The sequence below is a fragment of the Tenrec ecaudatus genome, chromosome 18, assembly GCF_050624435.1.
Source record: "Tenrec ecaudatus isolate mTenEca1 chromosome 18, mTenEca1.hap1, whole genome shotgun sequence".
Lineage (NCBI taxonomy): Eukaryota > Metazoa > Chordata > Mammalia > Afrosoricida > Tenrecidae > Tenrec > Tenrec ecaudatus.
Genome location: NC_134547.1, coordinates 47,909,491 through 47,927,386, shown reverse-complemented (window position 1 = coordinate 47,927,386; position 17,896 = coordinate 47,909,491). Strand labels below are relative to the sequence as shown.

Sequence of the window (17,896 nt, the reverse complement as noted above, 5' to 3'; positions counted from 1 at the left end):
TTCGTTTGTGTTCCTGGACTCCTTTGGGCTCAGGCTCCATCTGCTGCCCAGCTCTTACCTACACCTGTTTCTCATGCCACCCAGAGTGTCTGCACCCCAGGCCTGGGCCCAGGTGGCCGGGTATGCACCCCTCTTCCATCATCTCCCCTGCCCAGCCACTTGAACCTGGTTCCTCATCTCAGTGCAAAACGCCACCCCACATTTCAATAGCCCGCTGGAAGTATGGGTGTCTGCTTGGCCCACATCCACGTGGTCACCCAGCCAGTCCTGCCTCCTGCCCAAGCCTTCCTGTCGCCGCCCTCTGCTCTCTCCGTCTCTCACTGTGTCACAGCTCTCACCTAAAGCCTGGGGCCACCAAAGTGGGCTTTGTCCTGTCCACTCCCCATCCTGGGCAGTCCCTGCTTTGAAGCCAAACTGGATCTTCCAAGACACCAGCCTAGTGAGCAGCCATCCAAGTTCTCTCCCCAGCTCAGCGAAGGAGAGTGTAGAAAATGGAAGATGCATGGAGGCAATGCGCCCACGGGGCTAACGGGCCATGTGAACCACAGTCTCCGCCCCCAGAAGAACTAGAGGGTGCCCGGCGACCATGACCAACGCCTCTGAAAGGCCTCCCTTAGAAAGTCCTATGGAGAGTAGTCGATAAAGGTGGGAAGAACTCAAGAGCATAAAATTGGATACATGGGTGGAACTCCCAAGGCTGTGGCCTGTAGTCACCCTTCAGGTCCGAACAGGAACTTACCGCTGTGGGTTTGATTTCCAGCCACATAGTCTATAAGGCAAGGATAATGTCAGGTAGCCAAGATGGGGATAGGGGGGTGTCCCTCCATGTCTGCGAAGGCCCCCATCAAGGGGGTTGGGAAGGACTCAGGCGAGCAGTAAGCGTCTATGAAGATCCCCCAGGACTGGGCATGCTCCAATTCAGGCTCCAGAGCCAGGTGGGCGGGACACGTGGGCGGCCCAAAGTAGACCCAGGTGGACTTAATTCAGCCAATGGACTCAACCAAGACCTTCCACCACGCCTCCCTGGCCAGAGATTTGAAATACCCTGCCACTGGTATCTTTTACCACCATCCCTTACCCCACACACTCACACACTCACACACTCACACACTCACACACTCACACACTCACACACACACACACACACACACACACACACACTCACTCACTCACTCACTCACTCACTCACTCACTCACTCACTCACACACTCCCAGTCAGTGGCAGGTCAGAGAGGATTCTCTCTTCTCTGTTTTACCCTGCTGCCGCGCCCACTCGCGCCATGCCGCCCTCTCTCTGGCCTCAGTTCACACAAGGTTGCCCATGTGCAGTTGTGAACCCCAGCTCGGTTTCTGCACGGCTCGTCACGCTTCCCTGAAATAGCATGTCCTCTTGAGACGGTACAACCTGAAACGTCTCCCGTCCTTCATAAAAACTCACTTGGATCACAAACCAGACTTCAGCATGAATTCTTTCTCCATGAGGAGCCAAAAACAGAGGTATGACCCGCTCGAGAATCCTCACAATAACGCCAGGGAAGTACACACACGTTTGAGCAGTGGTTCTCAACCTGTGGGTCGCGACCCCTTGGGGTCACATGACCCTTTGACGGGGGCAACCCAATTCATAACAGTAGCAAAATCACACTTATGAAGTAGCAACAGAAATAATTTTATGATTGGGGGTTACCACAACATGAGGATCTGGATGAAAGGGTCAGGGCATGAGGAAGGTTGAGAACCACTGCCTTAGAATAACCAACCGTGTGAGCTTAGAAGTTCAGGAAGGCTCAACAAGAAGAAGGAACAGAAGAGGAAAACACAGGAGGCGGCAGTGGGGTCAGGGCCGTGACATTGTGGGGGCTGCAGTCAAGGTCGTGAAACAAAATGTGTGCAACCTGTTGGATGGAAAATGGATTTGCCCTGTAAGCCTTCACCCAATTCACAATGAAGCGCTTTTTGAAAAAGGCTGATTGGACTTTGAGAAGGATCGTACACCCAGCAGTGGCTCCCCCGGTGCTTCTGAGACACCCCACACCCCCTAGCTACCTCTCTCTTCATCCTTCTACCCCAGAGCCTGTCAAGCCACCTGCCTTCAGTCCCTCCAACCTGCCCTGCATCCCTTCTGTCGGCCCCTCCCCTCTCCCCAGGTCCCTCTGCAAAGTCCACCTAACCCTTCTCAGCCCAGAGGACACTGCCTGGTTTTAGGGTGTCCAGAGAAAATACAGGGTGTCCAGTTAGTTTTGAAGTTCAGATAAACAACGGATATGGTTTTGAAAGTAGGTTATATACCATACAGTATTTGGTACCTACTTAGGCTAACAAAACAAAACAAACCCAATTCATTGTTTCTCTAAAATTCAAATTTGGAATGTGGGCCTCCTGTATCTTAATTGCAGGAGAAAGACAGGGCTTTCTACAGGGGCAGCTCCACCCTGCCCTATCAGGTTGCTAGGAGCGGGCACCGACTCAATGGCGCTTAGCTTGGGTTTGGGAATTTTATTTGCTGATAAATCTGGCAGCCCTACCTGTCTTCCCCACCAGGTACGGGCTCCCGGGGAGCAGAGGCCACCACCCTTCCACCTCTCACTACAGGCCGGTGCCTGCATGAGGTTCAGGGCGAGGAGCACGGTTTGGCAGTGGAGAAGAGAAGGCAGTGGTACATCTTTGGGAAGTGGGTCTCGGAGAACCCCTAACCTCTAAAGCAGGCATCCTCAAACTGCGGCCCACTGAGGACATTTATCTGGTCCGGCGGGTGTTTTTGCCCCGTTTTTTTCACTTCAAAATAAGGTAGGTGCAGTTGTGCATAGGAATTTGTTCATGGTTGTTTTTTTTTTAAACTATAGTCTGGCCCTCCAAAGGGTCTGAGGGGCAGTGAACTGGCCCCCTGTTTAAAACATTTGAGGACCCCTGCATCGTCTAAAGCAAGAGAAAGCGAGTCCACATCACTTACCTTCCAGTCTGGGGGTAGCTGGGCTCCAAACCCCAGCGCGGGAAACATCTTATCACTAATCAGAATAGAAGAAAAACGCCATCAGACAATGGACCAGAGAGCCTCCACCTGCCCACCTTGACCTCCCCCAACTGCCTAGCCAGGTGGGGGGTGGGGGTGGGAGGAATGTGGGTTGGACCTTATATATTTCTCAGGGCAGAGCGCACCACCTCTGGAAAAAGCTGATCTCTTGAGCCCCAATCCATCTCTGAATATTTAACTACATCCACAGCAGACATTGTTAATCAACCACAGCACCAGACATTGCTAATCCACCACAGCACTTCTATCTAATGGACCTGGGTGCAGCTTCTATTTCCATGGGAACCCAGAATGCTCGCTTACATGCTCCCATGGCTCCTGCCTCAGCTCCTGTAAACTGGTCACAGAATTCCAGGCATTTCTCCCCTATGACAACTGGACCCACAGGTAACACCAGTCAGTGGAGATGAGACAGAAGCTGTCAGGATTTTGGCTGGACTCGGAATGCAGAAGACTAGAGACGAATGGATATGCTTGGAGGATGGGGCTGGAGCAGACTCTGGAAAGTACATGGACTCCCAGAAGGACACCCTGATTTGTCTTGGGAAAAGTACAGCCGAGTGCTCCGGAGGCAAGGATGGTAAGACTCTGTCTTACCTAGTGTGAACTTGTCAGGAGAGATCAGGCCCCAGAGAAGGGCATCAGCAGGCCATTGTGCTTGGCAAAGTGGAGGGGCAGCGAAAAAGAGGACAGCCCTCAAGGAGATGGATGGACCCAGAGGCCGCAACAATGGGCCTTCCTGAGAGCAGAGGCCACGTCACATCAGGTCATTCATCCAACATCTGTACAGAGGGTCCATCCACGGCGTGGCCATGAAGCACAAGCTGCAGGGGCTCAGGGTAGAGGCAGGGGCGTCAGGGAGGAGGCTCCTGGAATCACCTGGATAGTTGTGACGACGGCTCATCCCAGGTGCTAGCAGTCGGGGCTGGAGAAGAGGTTGAATTCAACTATCTTTTGCCAACGGTATTAGGACAGAGGATGTGGGATAGGAGGGAATGAATGAAGTGGTTTGGGGTGACTGGTGGAAGCCCTCTTTGAGGTGAGCAAGACTGGATTTGGGGTGTCCACAGTTCTCTGTGGCTTGCTGTGTGTGTGTGTGTGTGTGTATGTGTGTGTCCATGTCCATCAGTAAGCTCACTGCAAGACTAGAGTGAGGAGTTGGAGACATGCGTCCCTGAATCAGTAAAACCAGGCTCTTCAATCAGACCATTCCAGAGGGGAGAGAGACTTCCACCTCCCTTGCTGTAAAGACCATATCTCTCTTGATGTGACCTGGAATCACGATCATCACCCCTTAAGGCCTGAGTGGGAGTGAGAGACCAGCCACGCCCAGTGCTCCCTGAGCCTGCCCTTATCCCTGCCAAGCCTCTGCACCCACCTGATCCTTCCTCCCAATGTGCTGGTGCCCCCGTGCCCAGTGATCTGGAGCCTCCAGCACGGGGACATCTGTGACCGTGAGGCTGCAGCCCTCCTTCCCCCAAGGCCCTCCTGAACTTTGCCTTGTCTTCCTGGTGGTGGTCACACCTGCTGTCCTCATGGCTTCCCTCTGCCACCTGGCTACAGCACCACCCACCAACAATGCCCAGGGCTCACACAGACCTCCGCAAAGGCACTTAGTTCGGGGTCCAGAAATCAGCGGGTCAGGTTCCTGTTCCCCTGACCTGTGGGACTTTGGATAAATGACCCACCTTCAACCCAGCCCTCCTCCATGCTCCCAGCTCTTTTTAAAAGGGGATGAGCGGGGACAGTCCTAGCAAATAGATTTCCTGCCCCATTGCTCAGTGGCTGCTGTGTGGGAGAGATTCGTGCTGATTCGGTGGCGAAGAGCACAGCAATCGATTAGCAATGTCTGCCAAGGTTGACTCCTAGCCACCCTAACTGTGTACAGGAGTGGAAGGCCCAGTCCTAGTCCCGAGGGGCTGCTGTTGGTTTCGAACTGCCGGCCATGGGGGCGCAGCACAGAAAGAGGTAACAGCTGCATGCAGGCCTCCTGGGGAGCAGGCCTGGATTGGGTGATCCCTGAGCCCCTTTGTGCTCTGACCAGCTGGTCCCTCCGGGGGCAGTAGAACCCCCACAGCCCCTCAGAAATCGCACCTGTCGTAGTCCTGAATGATCTGGCCGACGGCCCAGATGGCTGACAGGTACTCGTTGGTGCCCATGGGGTTGATGTAGTGCAAGGAGGAGGGGTCCAGGGGGTTCCCGTTGGAGGCTGTGAAGTCGATCCCCACCTGGGAAGGGAAATATAGCTGTTGTCACCCAACAAACAGAACAGACTGTCCCGGTGGGGTTCCAAGGCGGGAGCTTCCGCAGAAGCAGACTGCCTCCTCTTCTCCCCAGGGAGCAGCTGGTGGGTTTGAACCGCTGACCTTTCGGCTGGCAGCTCAATGCTCCACCCCTGCACCACTGGGCTCCCTGCCACCTGCATAGGGGCCTTGCGGTACCCGTTGGCATAAGGAAGCAAACAGGTGCAGGGAGGAGGAGCCGGTGAGGCGTACACCCCAGCCAGTGTCACTACACGCCCTTTTCAGCATGTGTTAGTGGGCACTGGCTGTGGGCCAGGCACTGGGCAGCAGGTTGAGGTGAGAGCAGGAACAGAAGGCCAAGCCTTTATTTATGCACTCTCAGGCTAGTGGTATAAGATGGTCTCAGAGTGGCAAATGCTATTGAACTAGGGGGTGTGGCAAAGAGGAGTGGGCTGGGGCAGGGTGCATCAGGGAAGGCTCCCTGAGGAGGTGACATCTAGAAGGATGAGGAGGAGGCAGCCGCATGATGGTTCTAGGAAGAGCATTCCAGGAGCAGCAAACGCTGAGCCCTAAGGAGGAGCCAGCCCTAAGGTGTGTCTGGGTTGGAGCGGGGCCATCCATGTCACTGGGAGATGAGTGAGCAGGGGGACAGCAGATGTGGTAGGCAAGGGACAGAACACAGGGGTGGGGTGGGAGGGCAGGGGAGGGGCCTGTGAGGGAATTTGGTACCTTTCATGCTGAAGGAATGCAGTCATTTGATCCTCTGGGCTGGGCAGCTGGGCAGCTGAGCCCTGACCCAGGCCTGTCCCACAGAAGCAAATACCTCTGCCTTCTCCCTTGCCCCTGGGAAGTCCTTCCTGTTGTCTACCCAAGTCCTTCCTCCCCCAGGGAAGACGCAGGTTGGGGTAGGAGTGGGGGAGTGAGGAGAAAAACCTTACTGTGAACATGAGCTGGCAGCCTCCCAGGATGTAGTCCAGGAAGGAGTAATCCCGATTTATCTGGAAGAAATCGAGGGAGCCAGTGGGCCTTTAGGAAGGATAATGATTATTAATTAACTGACATTCCTTTCTATTCTCCCAGCCTGCATCTGGCTCTTGCCCCCTCTATACATGACCCGAAGGAAGTTGCTGCTTTGTGGCCTCCCGTCAGGGGGCCAAGGAGGCTAAATGAAACAAACAAACAAAAAAACCTACTTAATTTTAAAACTCAAAGAATTCACTGTCCCTTGAGTCAATCCCAACTCACAGGGACCCTGCAGGACAAGGTGGAACCGCCTTTGTGGGTTTCTGAGACTGTAACTCTTTACGGGAGCAGAAGCCTCATCTTTTCCCTGTAGAGTGTCTGGTGGTTTTGAACTTCTGACCTTGCACTAAGCAGCCCAATGGGTAACCACTGCACCAGCAGGGCTCCGGCCAATTACACCACCACCAAACCTCTTGATAGCAAAGTCCCCAGGGCAGAGATTCCTAACTGGCAGTTTACATGGGTGAGGGACACACACACACACACACACACACACACACACACACACACTCACTCCAAGTGGGAACCCAGGACCCACTGTCAATGACCAAACTCACAGTGACCCACTTGGCTTCTCAGGTGGTCAACCTCTGTGGAAGCAAACAGCCACACTTTCTCCCTCAGAGCGGCTATGGGTTCGAACTGCTGACCTTGACCATGTAACCACCACACTACCCAATTATGTCTACAGATGTTAGGACAGAGAAAGACTGTCTGTGGCCACTGTGTCCGAATCACCTCTCTAGGTCTTACTACGTTCTCTTCTTCACGGAGAAAACAGAAAAGAATGTGAGTTAATTAATGATCATTATCATTAATAAAACAGCTACAGCACTCTTTGTTCTGAGGCTCTCTTTGACAGGATGACCAGAAAGTCTCATCTTTCTCCCAAGGAGTGACTGGAGGACCTGAACTGCTGACCCTGTGGTTAGCAGCCCAACACGACGTCCCCAGGGACCCTTGAAACAACCAGGGCCCTTCCATCAGGATGCTGTGAGCTGATGATGTCATCTCTCCAGGGGGGCTTTGGGGCTGTGACCTCACTGAGTCCTGGAGATGCTGGCTGAGGAAATGGAGGCCTGGGCCCGGGGCCGGGACCCTCCCCAACCTCCACACCCAGGGTCCAGGGCTCAGTCGCCCTGGCCCAGGCTGCCCCTCCGTATCGCAGCAGACACACTCAGCCGGCCTGTGGAGCTACGAGTGCGAGCCCTATTGCTCTCTGGGTTTTGGTGGCCCAGGCTGTACCCTGGATGGAGGGCAGTCCCCTGAGCCCCTTGGTGGCAGTGCTGGTGAGAAACAGGGTCTCTCCTACGGGGGAGAGGTCCTAGATGGTCAGCCCTTCCTCAACTCCACGCCGGGTGTCATGGGAGATGAGACCTGCTCACGCTTTGCCTGGTTCACCCCACATTCTACAGAAGGGGCTCCTGCTGAGACCCAGAGAGGCCACAGAGCCAGGACAGGTGGGGCAGAGCTCTGCACCCAGGGCTCCTCTACCACTGTCCAGGACGCCTCCCTGAGGGACCCCAGGTCTGAGCCGCGCCCGCCGCGCCCAGCACACCCACCTTGCAGGAACGCAGGATGATGATGCCCGAGTTTTTATAGTTCTTCTTCTTCCTCTGCTTCTTGGGGTTGATGCACTCGAACTCCAGCTGGACAATGTGGGATGAGAAAGACCAGCGCCGCTTGGACCAGCGCACGGCCTCTGAGCCCCATGGTTTGACGTGGGGGCAGCATGCCTCCTCCAGGAAGCCCTCCTGGATCCCACACCCAGAAACTATTCTGGAGGTCTCAGGCTTCCACCAAGCTGCCCCTGCCTCTGGAGACAACACCCTGCACCCAGAACCCCCTGCCAGGGTCCCACTTCGAGGGCTTGCTATCTGCTGGGCCCTCCGCATGCTTCTTCCGTCTGCACCCACTGGACCGATGTGGACATGGAGGCTCCCAGACTGCCCGATTGGGACCCATCTGCCGGGCCCTGGCTGGGGTTATGGGGTCACGGGCCACCCGCCCATCTCACCGGGACGCCGTCGCGAGCCGCACACATCTGTGACACGGAGGTCTGGAACTCGCCGATGAAGTCATGGCCCCCGTCGTTGTCATAGTCATAGCACATGACCTGGACAGGTCCAGAGAGGTCACCCCAGGGCTGCTCCCCAAACAGATGCTTCCCAGCCCCCACATCCTCCCTCTGTCCACAGCACCTGACCACCGCCTGCGGGAAGTGATCTGTGACCTCGGGAAGAGCTAGCTGTCCGCCCCAGGAAGGGCGCTTAACCCCTCACCCTGGCCCTCGTGTCTCAGGTTATGAGATCCAAGAGCCCCGGGGTCTCCATACTGCTGCCTGTCTTGTTTTTCTTCTGAGCCAACTGCCTCGGCATTCCGGGAAGGAGGTGACCATACTGTCCTCGCTCCACTAGACACTTGTGCCCTGCCCTGGGATGCCAGCTCCGACCCAGCTGCCTCCCTGCCCTGCTGCCCTACAGGCACAGCCGAGGACCGTCCCCCGTCTCCATCACAACGAGCACATCAGGCTCCTTTTCAACACGGAGCTCATGACTCCAGCCTGTGGTACACAGAGCCCCTGGGAGGGGCCGGGCAGCCATCCTGCCACTCAGAGGGCCAGGCAGACCTGGGGCCTCCAGGGAGACAGTGGGCTCTCTGTTCATGTCACCCTGAACCTTCCCGACCAATAGTATTGACAGTGCCCCCTCCCCCGGGAAACCTGGAGTAGACTGGGGGCTGGCAGGGCAGGGCCGGGAGCAGGGCTTCAGACCCCTCACCTGGATGGGCTTCTCCATGTCCCCGTCACACAGGGACACCAGAGGCACAGTGAAAGGTTTCCACACAGGGTCCAGCGTGTACTTGATCACCTGCAGGCCGGTGAGGGCAGAGGTGGGCTGGGGCTCAGGGTGAGCGCTGGCCCCGCAGGGACGTACCACCCCATCAGGTTGGTTTTGACTCAGAGAGACCTCAGAGGGCAGAGTCCAGCTGCCCCTGTGGGTTTACACGCGCAGGAAGCCGCCTCTTTCTCTGCAGAGTGGTCGGTAGGTTTGCACCACCGACCTTGAGGTTAGCAGTCCAGCATGGCACTCATTCTGCCACCAGGACACCCTCCTGACAGAGTTGGTGGTGACAGGTAACAAGAGGGGGAGACCCCTGCTGGCCTTCTAAGAAAGTAAGTGAGTCTCCTGGTGGGGAGGAAACAAGTCCTTTCCGTGGGTCAGGAGGCTTCCTACAGGCTGCAAGGCTCCAGCTAAAGGCCCCTCCCTCAGCCACTGGGTTGGGGGGTGGGGGAAACTGCAGACCCTCTGCCTCAGAGACCCCTGGGCCCCAAGACCCACCTCTGTCCTGTGGACCAGCATCCACTTGCCATCGTCTCCTGGCTTATAAAACTCGAGAAATGGGTCTGACTTCCCAAAGAGGTCCTGGGGGAGCAAGGGGATGGGTGATGCAGGTGCATGAGTGGGCACTGTGGACAGAGCAGCCCACCCCCTACCCTCAGCCTCCCCAGGTCTCAACATGAGGTCTAGGGTAGCTGCGGCCTCCTGGGCCCAAGAAGACCCCCTCTCCTGAGGGCCTGCGGGAGCCAGAGCCCAGGCCCTCAGGTGGGGCAGACCTTCCAGAGGGGGCTCGTTCTCCGGGTAGGGTGAAGCCCCTGCAGGACAGCGCTGTCATTTTTGAGTGGGCATCTGGCAAGCTGGATCTCCAGCCAGCACGTTCCAGGGGCGCTCACGGTCAAGTGGCAGAGACAGAAAAGCCAAGACGTTGGCGCAACGGCAACGTGCTCCAGAGAGGAGAACCAAGTGAGATCGGGCGCGGCAGCGGGCACCACGCCACTCCGGGAAAGGCCCGGCTGAGGTAGTGGCCATGCAAAGGCTGCCAGCGATGCCCAGGGCCGCCCTGGGGTATTCTGGGGAAGAGTCCAGGCAAGGGGACAGGTCCTGGGGCAGGAGGGTGCCTGGTGTGCCCCGGGGACAATCGGAAGGCGGATTCAGCTGACAGAGTGAGGGGGTGCAGATGCAGGGGGTACATCAGGAGGGCCTTGGTCCCTTCTCTCGGTGAAAGGAGACAGGAGTGCTTTTCCATCTGATTTGAGTTCCTCTAAGTCAGTGGTTCTCAGCCTTCCTCAGGTCGCAACCCTTTCATACATTTCCTCATGTGGTGGTGACCCCGCCAACCATATAATTATTTTCGTTGCTACCTCATCACTGTCATTTTGTTACTGTTATGAATCGGGCGACCCCTGTGAAAGGGTTGTACAACACCCCCCCCAAAGGGTCGTGACCCACAGGTTGAGAACAGCTGCTCTAAGTGGCGGGAAGCTCACACCCTCACCGGGTAGGGGTGACTAGATGGGCCCGAGAGGTGAGGGCCTGTCCCTGGGGGGTCCATGATGGTGGAGGCTAGAGGCCCGAGGGCTAGGCCACACCACCCTGGGGTGGGGGTGAGGGAGGATACTGCCCACCGAGGGCGGAGGCTCTCCCCTGCCGCCACCCGCACCTTCTTATCCAGCTTCCTGCCGGCCAGGCTCAGTGTGATGACTCGGTTGTCTGACAGCTCCTGAGCAGCTATCTGCAAAGGCCAGAAGACGGTGAACGGTTGGGACCTGCTCGAGCCCCACCCACCCCACCCTCGTGCCCCAAAAGCAATCAGGCAGGAGGACAAGAGTGGCCTGAGGGGAAGGGGAAGGAAGAGGTGGCATCTCTCATCTCAGAGGAGTATTCTGAACCCCCAGTTTGTCTGTTCTGGAAATTACCTTCTGGATGTAGGGATGACACAGCCTTGTCAGCTGAAAGCATGGAGGACGCGAAGCGCTTACTCATGCAGATCAAAGCCTACCGCCTTCAGCTGGTTTCAGGAGAAACCAACCTTGTGGCAGGGACATTATTTGAAGAAAAGCAGATCTGGGAGAAAGAGGAAGACTTCTTCCAGGAGATGGATGGGCGCAGTGGCCCCAACAGTGGGCTCAAACATAGCTCCCAAGTGAAGATGACGCAGGGAAGGGCAATGTCTCCTTCCACGGCACACAGGCCATCTGAGGCCGACTGAGTGCGGGGCACCCACCACTGCCAACAGCACCCCTTTTGTAGATGAGGAACCAGAGGTGAGCCCGTATGTCTTAAGGTCCCCATGGTTGGGGATCAGGACCATAGTCTCGGGGAGCACCACAGCCAATTGGGATAACCTAGTTCACAAAGACAGTATTCTACACACTACTTTGTTGAGTAGTGAGCGGTGTCTTGGAAACTGGAACAGGTCGTGCGGTAGACTAACAGACCACGTCACCATCAGTCTCCACCACCCAGAGACCAGAAGCACTAGATGGTGCCCAGCTACCTCTGTGAGCTGCTCTGGGTAGGATCACATGAGGAGGTCCGAGAGAGTGGGACTAAAATGGGGTATGGAACTCACCACCATAAATGAGACCTGGATTGCTGGTCAGATAGATCCTAGTGGGACCCCCCCAAAATTATGGCCTTTACCCTTAAGGTCAAAGGGCAGCATTTGCCCAAGAACCAAGCTGAGAGAGTTAAGAAAGGAGGGACGGAAACAGGAAGCAGAGGGAAGCAGTGTATGGCAGGACTGCAGTGATGAGCCGAAACAGACTGTGGTGCACGATTAAATGTTTAACTGTGAGGTGCTCTGCGAACCTTCACCCCATCCACAATCAATTTTAAATGGGAAGGAAGAAGCAGGGCTGTGGGGTAGCGAGGGGAGAGGAAGTTGAGCCCACAGCCGTCTTCCCTGTCAACTTTCCCTTACAAGCCAGCTGGGTGACCTCCACACTGCCACCCTTTCTCTTCCGGGGCTTCTTTCTCCCGGAAAAGCTCCTCAGTCAGCTACAGAACATGTGGACTGGGCTCCTCCTGGCCGGGCCTCCTCTCCTCCTAGGCCAGCATCCTCAAATTCAAGGTGATTCTGTTCTCTAGAACCGCTGACCGAGGGCAGCCTGCGTGTTTCTCCTTTCCTCTCCTCCAGCTGTACCTGGCAACCTCCTGGTAAAGCTGGCCCGGCCATGACCCCATTTCAGAGGCACCCACTGACGGGCCTCAATTCCAACTCATGGCAAACCCACTAGGGTCAGAGAATGGAACTTCCTGGGGTTGTCAGTAAGGAGTCCTGGTGGTATAGTGATTGCACACTGGGCTGCTAACCACAGGGTTAGCAGTTCAAAGCCACCAGCTGCTCCGTGGGAGAAAGATGGGACTTTCTACTCCCAGAGAGAGTGACAGTCTGAGAAACCCACAGGGGCAGTTCTACCCTGTCCCAGAGACGTTGACTTGATGGATGGTAGTTTTGGGAGAGTTTTCAATGGTTATTTTTGGGGAGAATCTAGACTGCCAGGCCTTTCTTCTGAGGTACCCCCAGGTGGACTTGAACTTTTGGTTAGTAGCAGAACATGTTAAGTACTTACTATACCCGGAGACTTCAGGGTGGGGTGGGGGAGATCAGCCAGTAAAAAACTCTGGAGCAGAGTTCAACCTCTGACACATGGGGGTCTCCCTGAGTCACAATCAGCTGCATGGCCAGGGAGAAGCAGAGGGCTAGAGTGTACCTGCTGTGCTGAGGAGACCCCTGGGCAAGGTGGGAACGCACTTGGTGGGAAGAGGCATGGCCGATAGCCAGAACAGAGCCAATAAACGGCTGGGGCATGCTGAGATGTTAGTGTACCTTGAACCCAGGGCACGTACTTGAAGAAATAAAACAGCTGAGGCAGGAAAGCAAGGCGGGACTGAGGGGTCCCTCCCTCACAGCCTGGAGTACAGGGCTCTCCAGGAGCCAGGGAAGGTCCAGCAAAAGAGAGTAACCGCCTGGTGAGCTCATATCCCCCCCCCCCCCCCATCACAGCTAGTCCCCTGGATCACACAGGCACTAAAGGCCACAGTCCTGGGAGGAGCCTGCTAGCTGGAACACTGGGGTGGGGGCTCCCTCATCAGCCTTAACCATAAGGGGGTCCCTGAGGGCGAGGAACACGTGCTCTGTACCTGGGGTGGGCAAGGCTCTTCAGAAAGATCCCCAGGGGCAGGGAGGGGTGCAGAGATGGAGAAGGAGAGAGCGACAGCTTTGGGGGCAAGGGAAGAAGAGCAGGAGCACCCCTGTCCTGGGAGCCCCTTCAGGGTCTGCGGCAGTCCCCCACTGGCTCAGTGGCTGTGGATGCTACATTTCCTTTGCAGAACCAGGAGCCGTTGCTAAGAGACCTGTTGCTAAGTTGTAAGTTGGGCCTTTTTACTCTAAACAAAGCTGGTGATTATCTGCCCGGTAGGGAAGCGGCCCATTGATGGGGGAGGGCTAGCGGCAGTAGGGGTGGGGGAGCCAGGAGCAGAGCAGGAGCGGGAGCAGGAGTAGGCCTGCGGGAGAGGCTGCTACCGTAATCAAGCCCTTCCCAGCTGGCTTGTCGTTCAAAAGCAGCAAAGGCCGGGTCATCTTCTTGCTGGAAACGATCTGGCAGGGGAGAGGCGAGAGAGGAGCTCAGTGGGGGCTGCAGGGAGATCCAGGAGGAAAATCCCCCAACAGGCATCCGCTACAGGAGGATGATCCACCCTTGGCCCTGTGTGCCAGGCTCTGGCTGAGCCATCCCGGGGCCTTGATCCCTGGGAGGGAGGGAGCAGCCTGGACCAGCCACTCTGGGCAACTGATGAGACCCAGCAGGCCCAGAGATGTCAAAACACTCATGTGGGATCGATGGTAGGATCCCCTCAGCCTGACCTTGCCCACTCCCCTCCCCTGCCCCCTTACCTCCTCCCGCCCTGCCCCCAACCCTGGGTTCTCAGTTCACACTCCTGATCCCACAGCAGGGCATCCAGTCCCAGATGGCCCACCATCCTCAGAGGAGCAGACCCCTGCCTTCTCTGTATCAACCCCCTTTGCTTTGAAAAGACTCTCATGCACCCACAGGCCCCACAAGCCAGCAGGGCTGAGGCCAGAGTGGAGGGTCAGACACCTACCTGGCTCTGCCCACTTCACTCTGTCCCTCTTGTAAAAAATGCCAGTGCTGAGGAGTCCTGGGGGGCACAGCGGCTGAGGGTTCCGCTGAACACCAAAGGTGGGTCGCCTGCTCCCCCCCCCAGCACCTTGGCAGAGAGACCTGGCAATTGGGCTCCTGACAGCCCATGGCCTGTACTGCCTGACGGGGCAGCTCTACATTGGCGTCAACCAGGCACTGCTAATTCATGTCGGCACAACTGCATCCCCTGGTTCTGGCCCCTGCGTGTTTGGTCTCCTTGCATCCACTGCTGCTCCGTGACCTGGGGTCCACCCTGTGCCCTGCAGCCCCCAGCTCACTGCCCTCAGGTTTCTGGGGGCTCAGCCAGTGGGGGCTTCAGCAGAAGAAAGGAGGGGGGAAACTGAGCCTCCCTGTCCTAGGCTCCGGGGGTGGGGGCTGGCTCCTTGTTCTGTCCCCCCTCCAGGCCACAGGTGGGGGGCTGACCCTGGGTTGGCTTTTTCCAAACCTGGGTCCCTGGCCCCGACCCTTGGGCCTCTCCTCAGTTCCCAGAGGGTGCCACAGACACACGTGGGCACATCCGCTCGTCCACAGTCATTCTCCCCAAGTGAAATGGGAGACATTGAGGCCCAAGAGAGTGGGGCTTGCCCAAGGGCCCTAAGGGATGACTGGAGCATGTATCCCCAGGGAGGTCAGCTGGGTGGGGACGGTGGCTGTAGAGAGGCTCTGTGCAAGGTCTCGCTGTGAGTCAGCCTCGGAGTGGGGCCAACGTGGGCTGCTGGTCTCAGGTCCCCAAAGCCAGGAAGTCACAACCACATCAGACTCCTTCCACCTGGCAGAAGCTCTGGCCACACTGGGCCCCTTCCTTCGGGGCAAAAAGTGGCTTCTTTACTTGGCCACTGCCCTCATCTTGCCCCTGCTGACCACAAGGGTCTTTGCATTAGGGAGAGAACTCAAAAGAGCCAAACCCACTGCCATTGAGTCAGTTCTGACTCAAGGCGGCCCTACCCAACAGTGTAGAACTGCCCCTGTGGCTGTTGGAGACTGTAGCTCATTTAAAATATTTTTAAAAGCTCATCTTTCTTGCGCAGAGCGGCTGGTGGTCTCAAACTGCGGACCTTTCGAATCACAGCCCAATGTGTAACCACGACGCCATCAGGCCTCCTTAGTTATATTTAAAACTCAGAACCAACAAACTCACAATTCTGACTCACAGCGACCCTATAGGGCAGGCAGCACCGCCCTTGCGGGTTTCCAAAATTGTAACTCTTTGTGGGAGTAGAAAGCCTGGTCTTTCTCCCCAGGTGCAGCTGATGGTTTTGAACTGTCCACTTTACAGCGAGCAGCCCCATGCTTGTCCCAAAGGGGCTGCCTGGGGGTCGTCCTGCCTGCCCCACCCCCCCTGCTCACTGTGGCCACCACCCTCACCACACCCACCACGCTCACCGTGCCCAGGCTGCAGGAGAACTGGCCTAGGAAGTCGTGCTCATCCAGCTGGGCACTCGACTTGTCCTGGTCAAAGAGGGCGAACTTGAGTTTCTGCACCTCCTCGAAGTGGTAGTCAAGGACGAACTTGGTGGAGAAGGCAGGGTTGAGGTTGTTGATCGCTGTTTCTGTCCTGTCGTACTGGCAGGTGGGCAAGGAAACAGAGGCCAGAGTCAGGCTGGCAGAAATCCCTCTGGAAGCTTCTGAACACCCACTCTATGCCAGGCCCGTGCCCGAGAGGCTGAAGCATTGCCGCCGAGTCACAGAAGAGGACATGAAGCGCAGAGAGGCTCTGTGACTCTCCCAGTGTCCAACAGCTAGTAGGTCGGTGCCTGGGTCTGACTTGAACCTGGGTCTGACTCCAGACTCAAAGTCTTACCTGCTCAGCCCTGGCTCCCTACCCAGCGTCTGTCCCTGCCTGGATAAGTGACAGACGGCAAGTCACTTTCTCCACCTGGGTCTCTCTCTCTCTCTCTCTCTCTGTGTCTCTCTCTCTCTCTCTCTCTCTGTGTATATATATATTTGAATTTTGGGTGGACATTGATACAGCCAGTCTGGTTTTCATGACGATTCTGTCACACGTTGGTAACATTATCACAGCGTGTCAGCACTCTGGTTCATTGTGTTAGTCTGTTATCATGGACCTGCTGGGCTCATTCTGATGGCTTTTCAGGAGGGCATCGACCCTATGGGTCAGAGCCTTTCTTTTGTGAGCTACTCTGTTAGTTCACAAGAAGGTGGTGTCGGGGTGGGCTCGGTCCTACAGTTCTCAGAGCAAGAGTCTCAGAGGCTTCTCTGTGTTCTCCTCTCCCTTCCGACTTAAAAAACCAAACCAACAAACAAGCATTTGTACATCCTCCCTATGTTTCCCTTCTTGTTCTATTTGGAACCAGCTATTAGGACCCTGGTCAGCATGGTCAGGGGTGAGAGCCGGGCACCATCTGCTTCTTCTGGTCTCTGTGGAGATGAGGTTGTGGCGGATACAGACTTGGCTCTTCTCTGAGCTTTTGAACACTTTCTTACTGCGCTTGTCTCAGCCGTTCATAGCCTCCTAAGACCCTAGACATTACCCACCTGGCCAGGATGCAGGCCATGACTTTTGTGAACTAGGTTTGCCCATTGACAGAGCTTTCCCCTGAGCGGAAGGTCCTGAGCCCTCAAACCCAGTTGGAGAACCACTGGTGGAAGGTGCTTGGTTGTGTCTGAGGAGTGTTTTGAAGGACTCTATGTGAGGGGGTATTTTTTCCCCACAGCCATGTTTCACACGTAAGCCCAGAGAAGAAACAGAAGGACATGGGGGATGTGGGGTCAGGGGCTCCCCATCCCCCTGGCAGTAGCTATTGAAGCTTCTATAGACCCTTGAATGTCAACAGGGCCAAGGGGGCAGCCTGGCAGCTCCCCTCCCATAGAGCAGAGGCCTGGACAGGGAGCAGGGCCCATTACTATGGGGCAGTGGTGGGGCTGGGCCAGGGTGCTGAGGCCCCAAACCACAGAGTCCTGGGCCCAGTCTATTTTGGGGTCTGGGCTGTGTTGACTTTTCCTCCCACCCAGTTCATTTCCAAGGGCCTGAGCGGCAGGCACAGAAGAGGTCTTGGCCTTGGGCTATTTTTAGCTAGGGTGGTTGTGTGGGAGCAGAGATGATCATGAATATGTGGGTGTGCAGGGGGGAGGACACCACTCCCAGAGGAGCAGGGATGGGCCAGGGGCTGGAGGACTGGCAGAGGAGCCCGAAGTGAACTATTTGCTTTCCCCTGGAAGTCCTTGGCTGACCCTATGACACCCCCCTCCCCGCCGCCCCCTGCCCAATTAGGTCGCACTTCGGATATGCTGGGGGACCCAGCCAAGCCCCTGCCTGTGGTGAAGTGAGTCACAAGTCCCAGGGAGCAGAGCGCGTCACAGGCAGCAGCCAACATCTGTGGAGCTCTGTAACCCGTGGATGGTGTGTGAGACCTCACAGTGATCTAGTGAGATCGCTGGGGAGAACAGATCCCAACTTTGGAAAATCCCCGTGCAGATAGAACTCTGGGGAAGGCTGGCTCCAAGCCCGTTAGCCGCAGCTCTTCCCTGACAGATGGGCTCCCGGTTCATTTTGATTTTCATCTTTCCGTTCATCTGGATTTTCTAAACCTGCTACTATGAGTATCGACTCCCTCCTGAGCTAAAAAATAAAGC

General features: G+C 56.3%; 1 protein-coding gene across 1 annotated transcript in view; it reads right to left on the bottom strand.

Annotated features, from left to right (window-relative positions):
- The window catches only part of CPNE2 (copine 2), a 52,153-nt gene that overhangs the window by 13,441 nt on the left and 20,816 nt on the right, over nucleotides 1-17,896 (bottom strand). The window contains exons 3-12 of the mRNA XM_075537920.1: nucleotides 15,686-15,865; nucleotides 13,666-13,740; nucleotides 10,798-10,869; nucleotides 9,639-9,722; nucleotides 9,078-9,167; nucleotides 8,315-8,413; nucleotides 7,860-7,946; nucleotides 6,213-6,272; nucleotides 5,126-5,259; nucleotides 2,951-3,005 (exon numbers count right to left, since the gene is read on the bottom strand). Coding sequence (XP_075394035.1) covers nucleotides 2,951-3,005; nucleotides 5,126-5,259; nucleotides 6,213-6,272; nucleotides 7,860-7,946; nucleotides 8,315-8,413; nucleotides 9,078-9,167; nucleotides 9,639-9,722; nucleotides 10,798-10,869; nucleotides 13,666-13,740; nucleotides 15,686-15,865 — 936 coding nt within the window. The remainder of the gene's footprint in view (nucleotides 1-2,950; nucleotides 3,006-5,125; nucleotides 5,260-6,212; nucleotides 6,273-7,859; nucleotides 7,947-8,314; nucleotides 8,414-9,077; nucleotides 9,168-9,638; nucleotides 9,723-10,797; nucleotides 10,870-13,665; nucleotides 13,741-15,685; nucleotides 15,866-17,896) is intronic.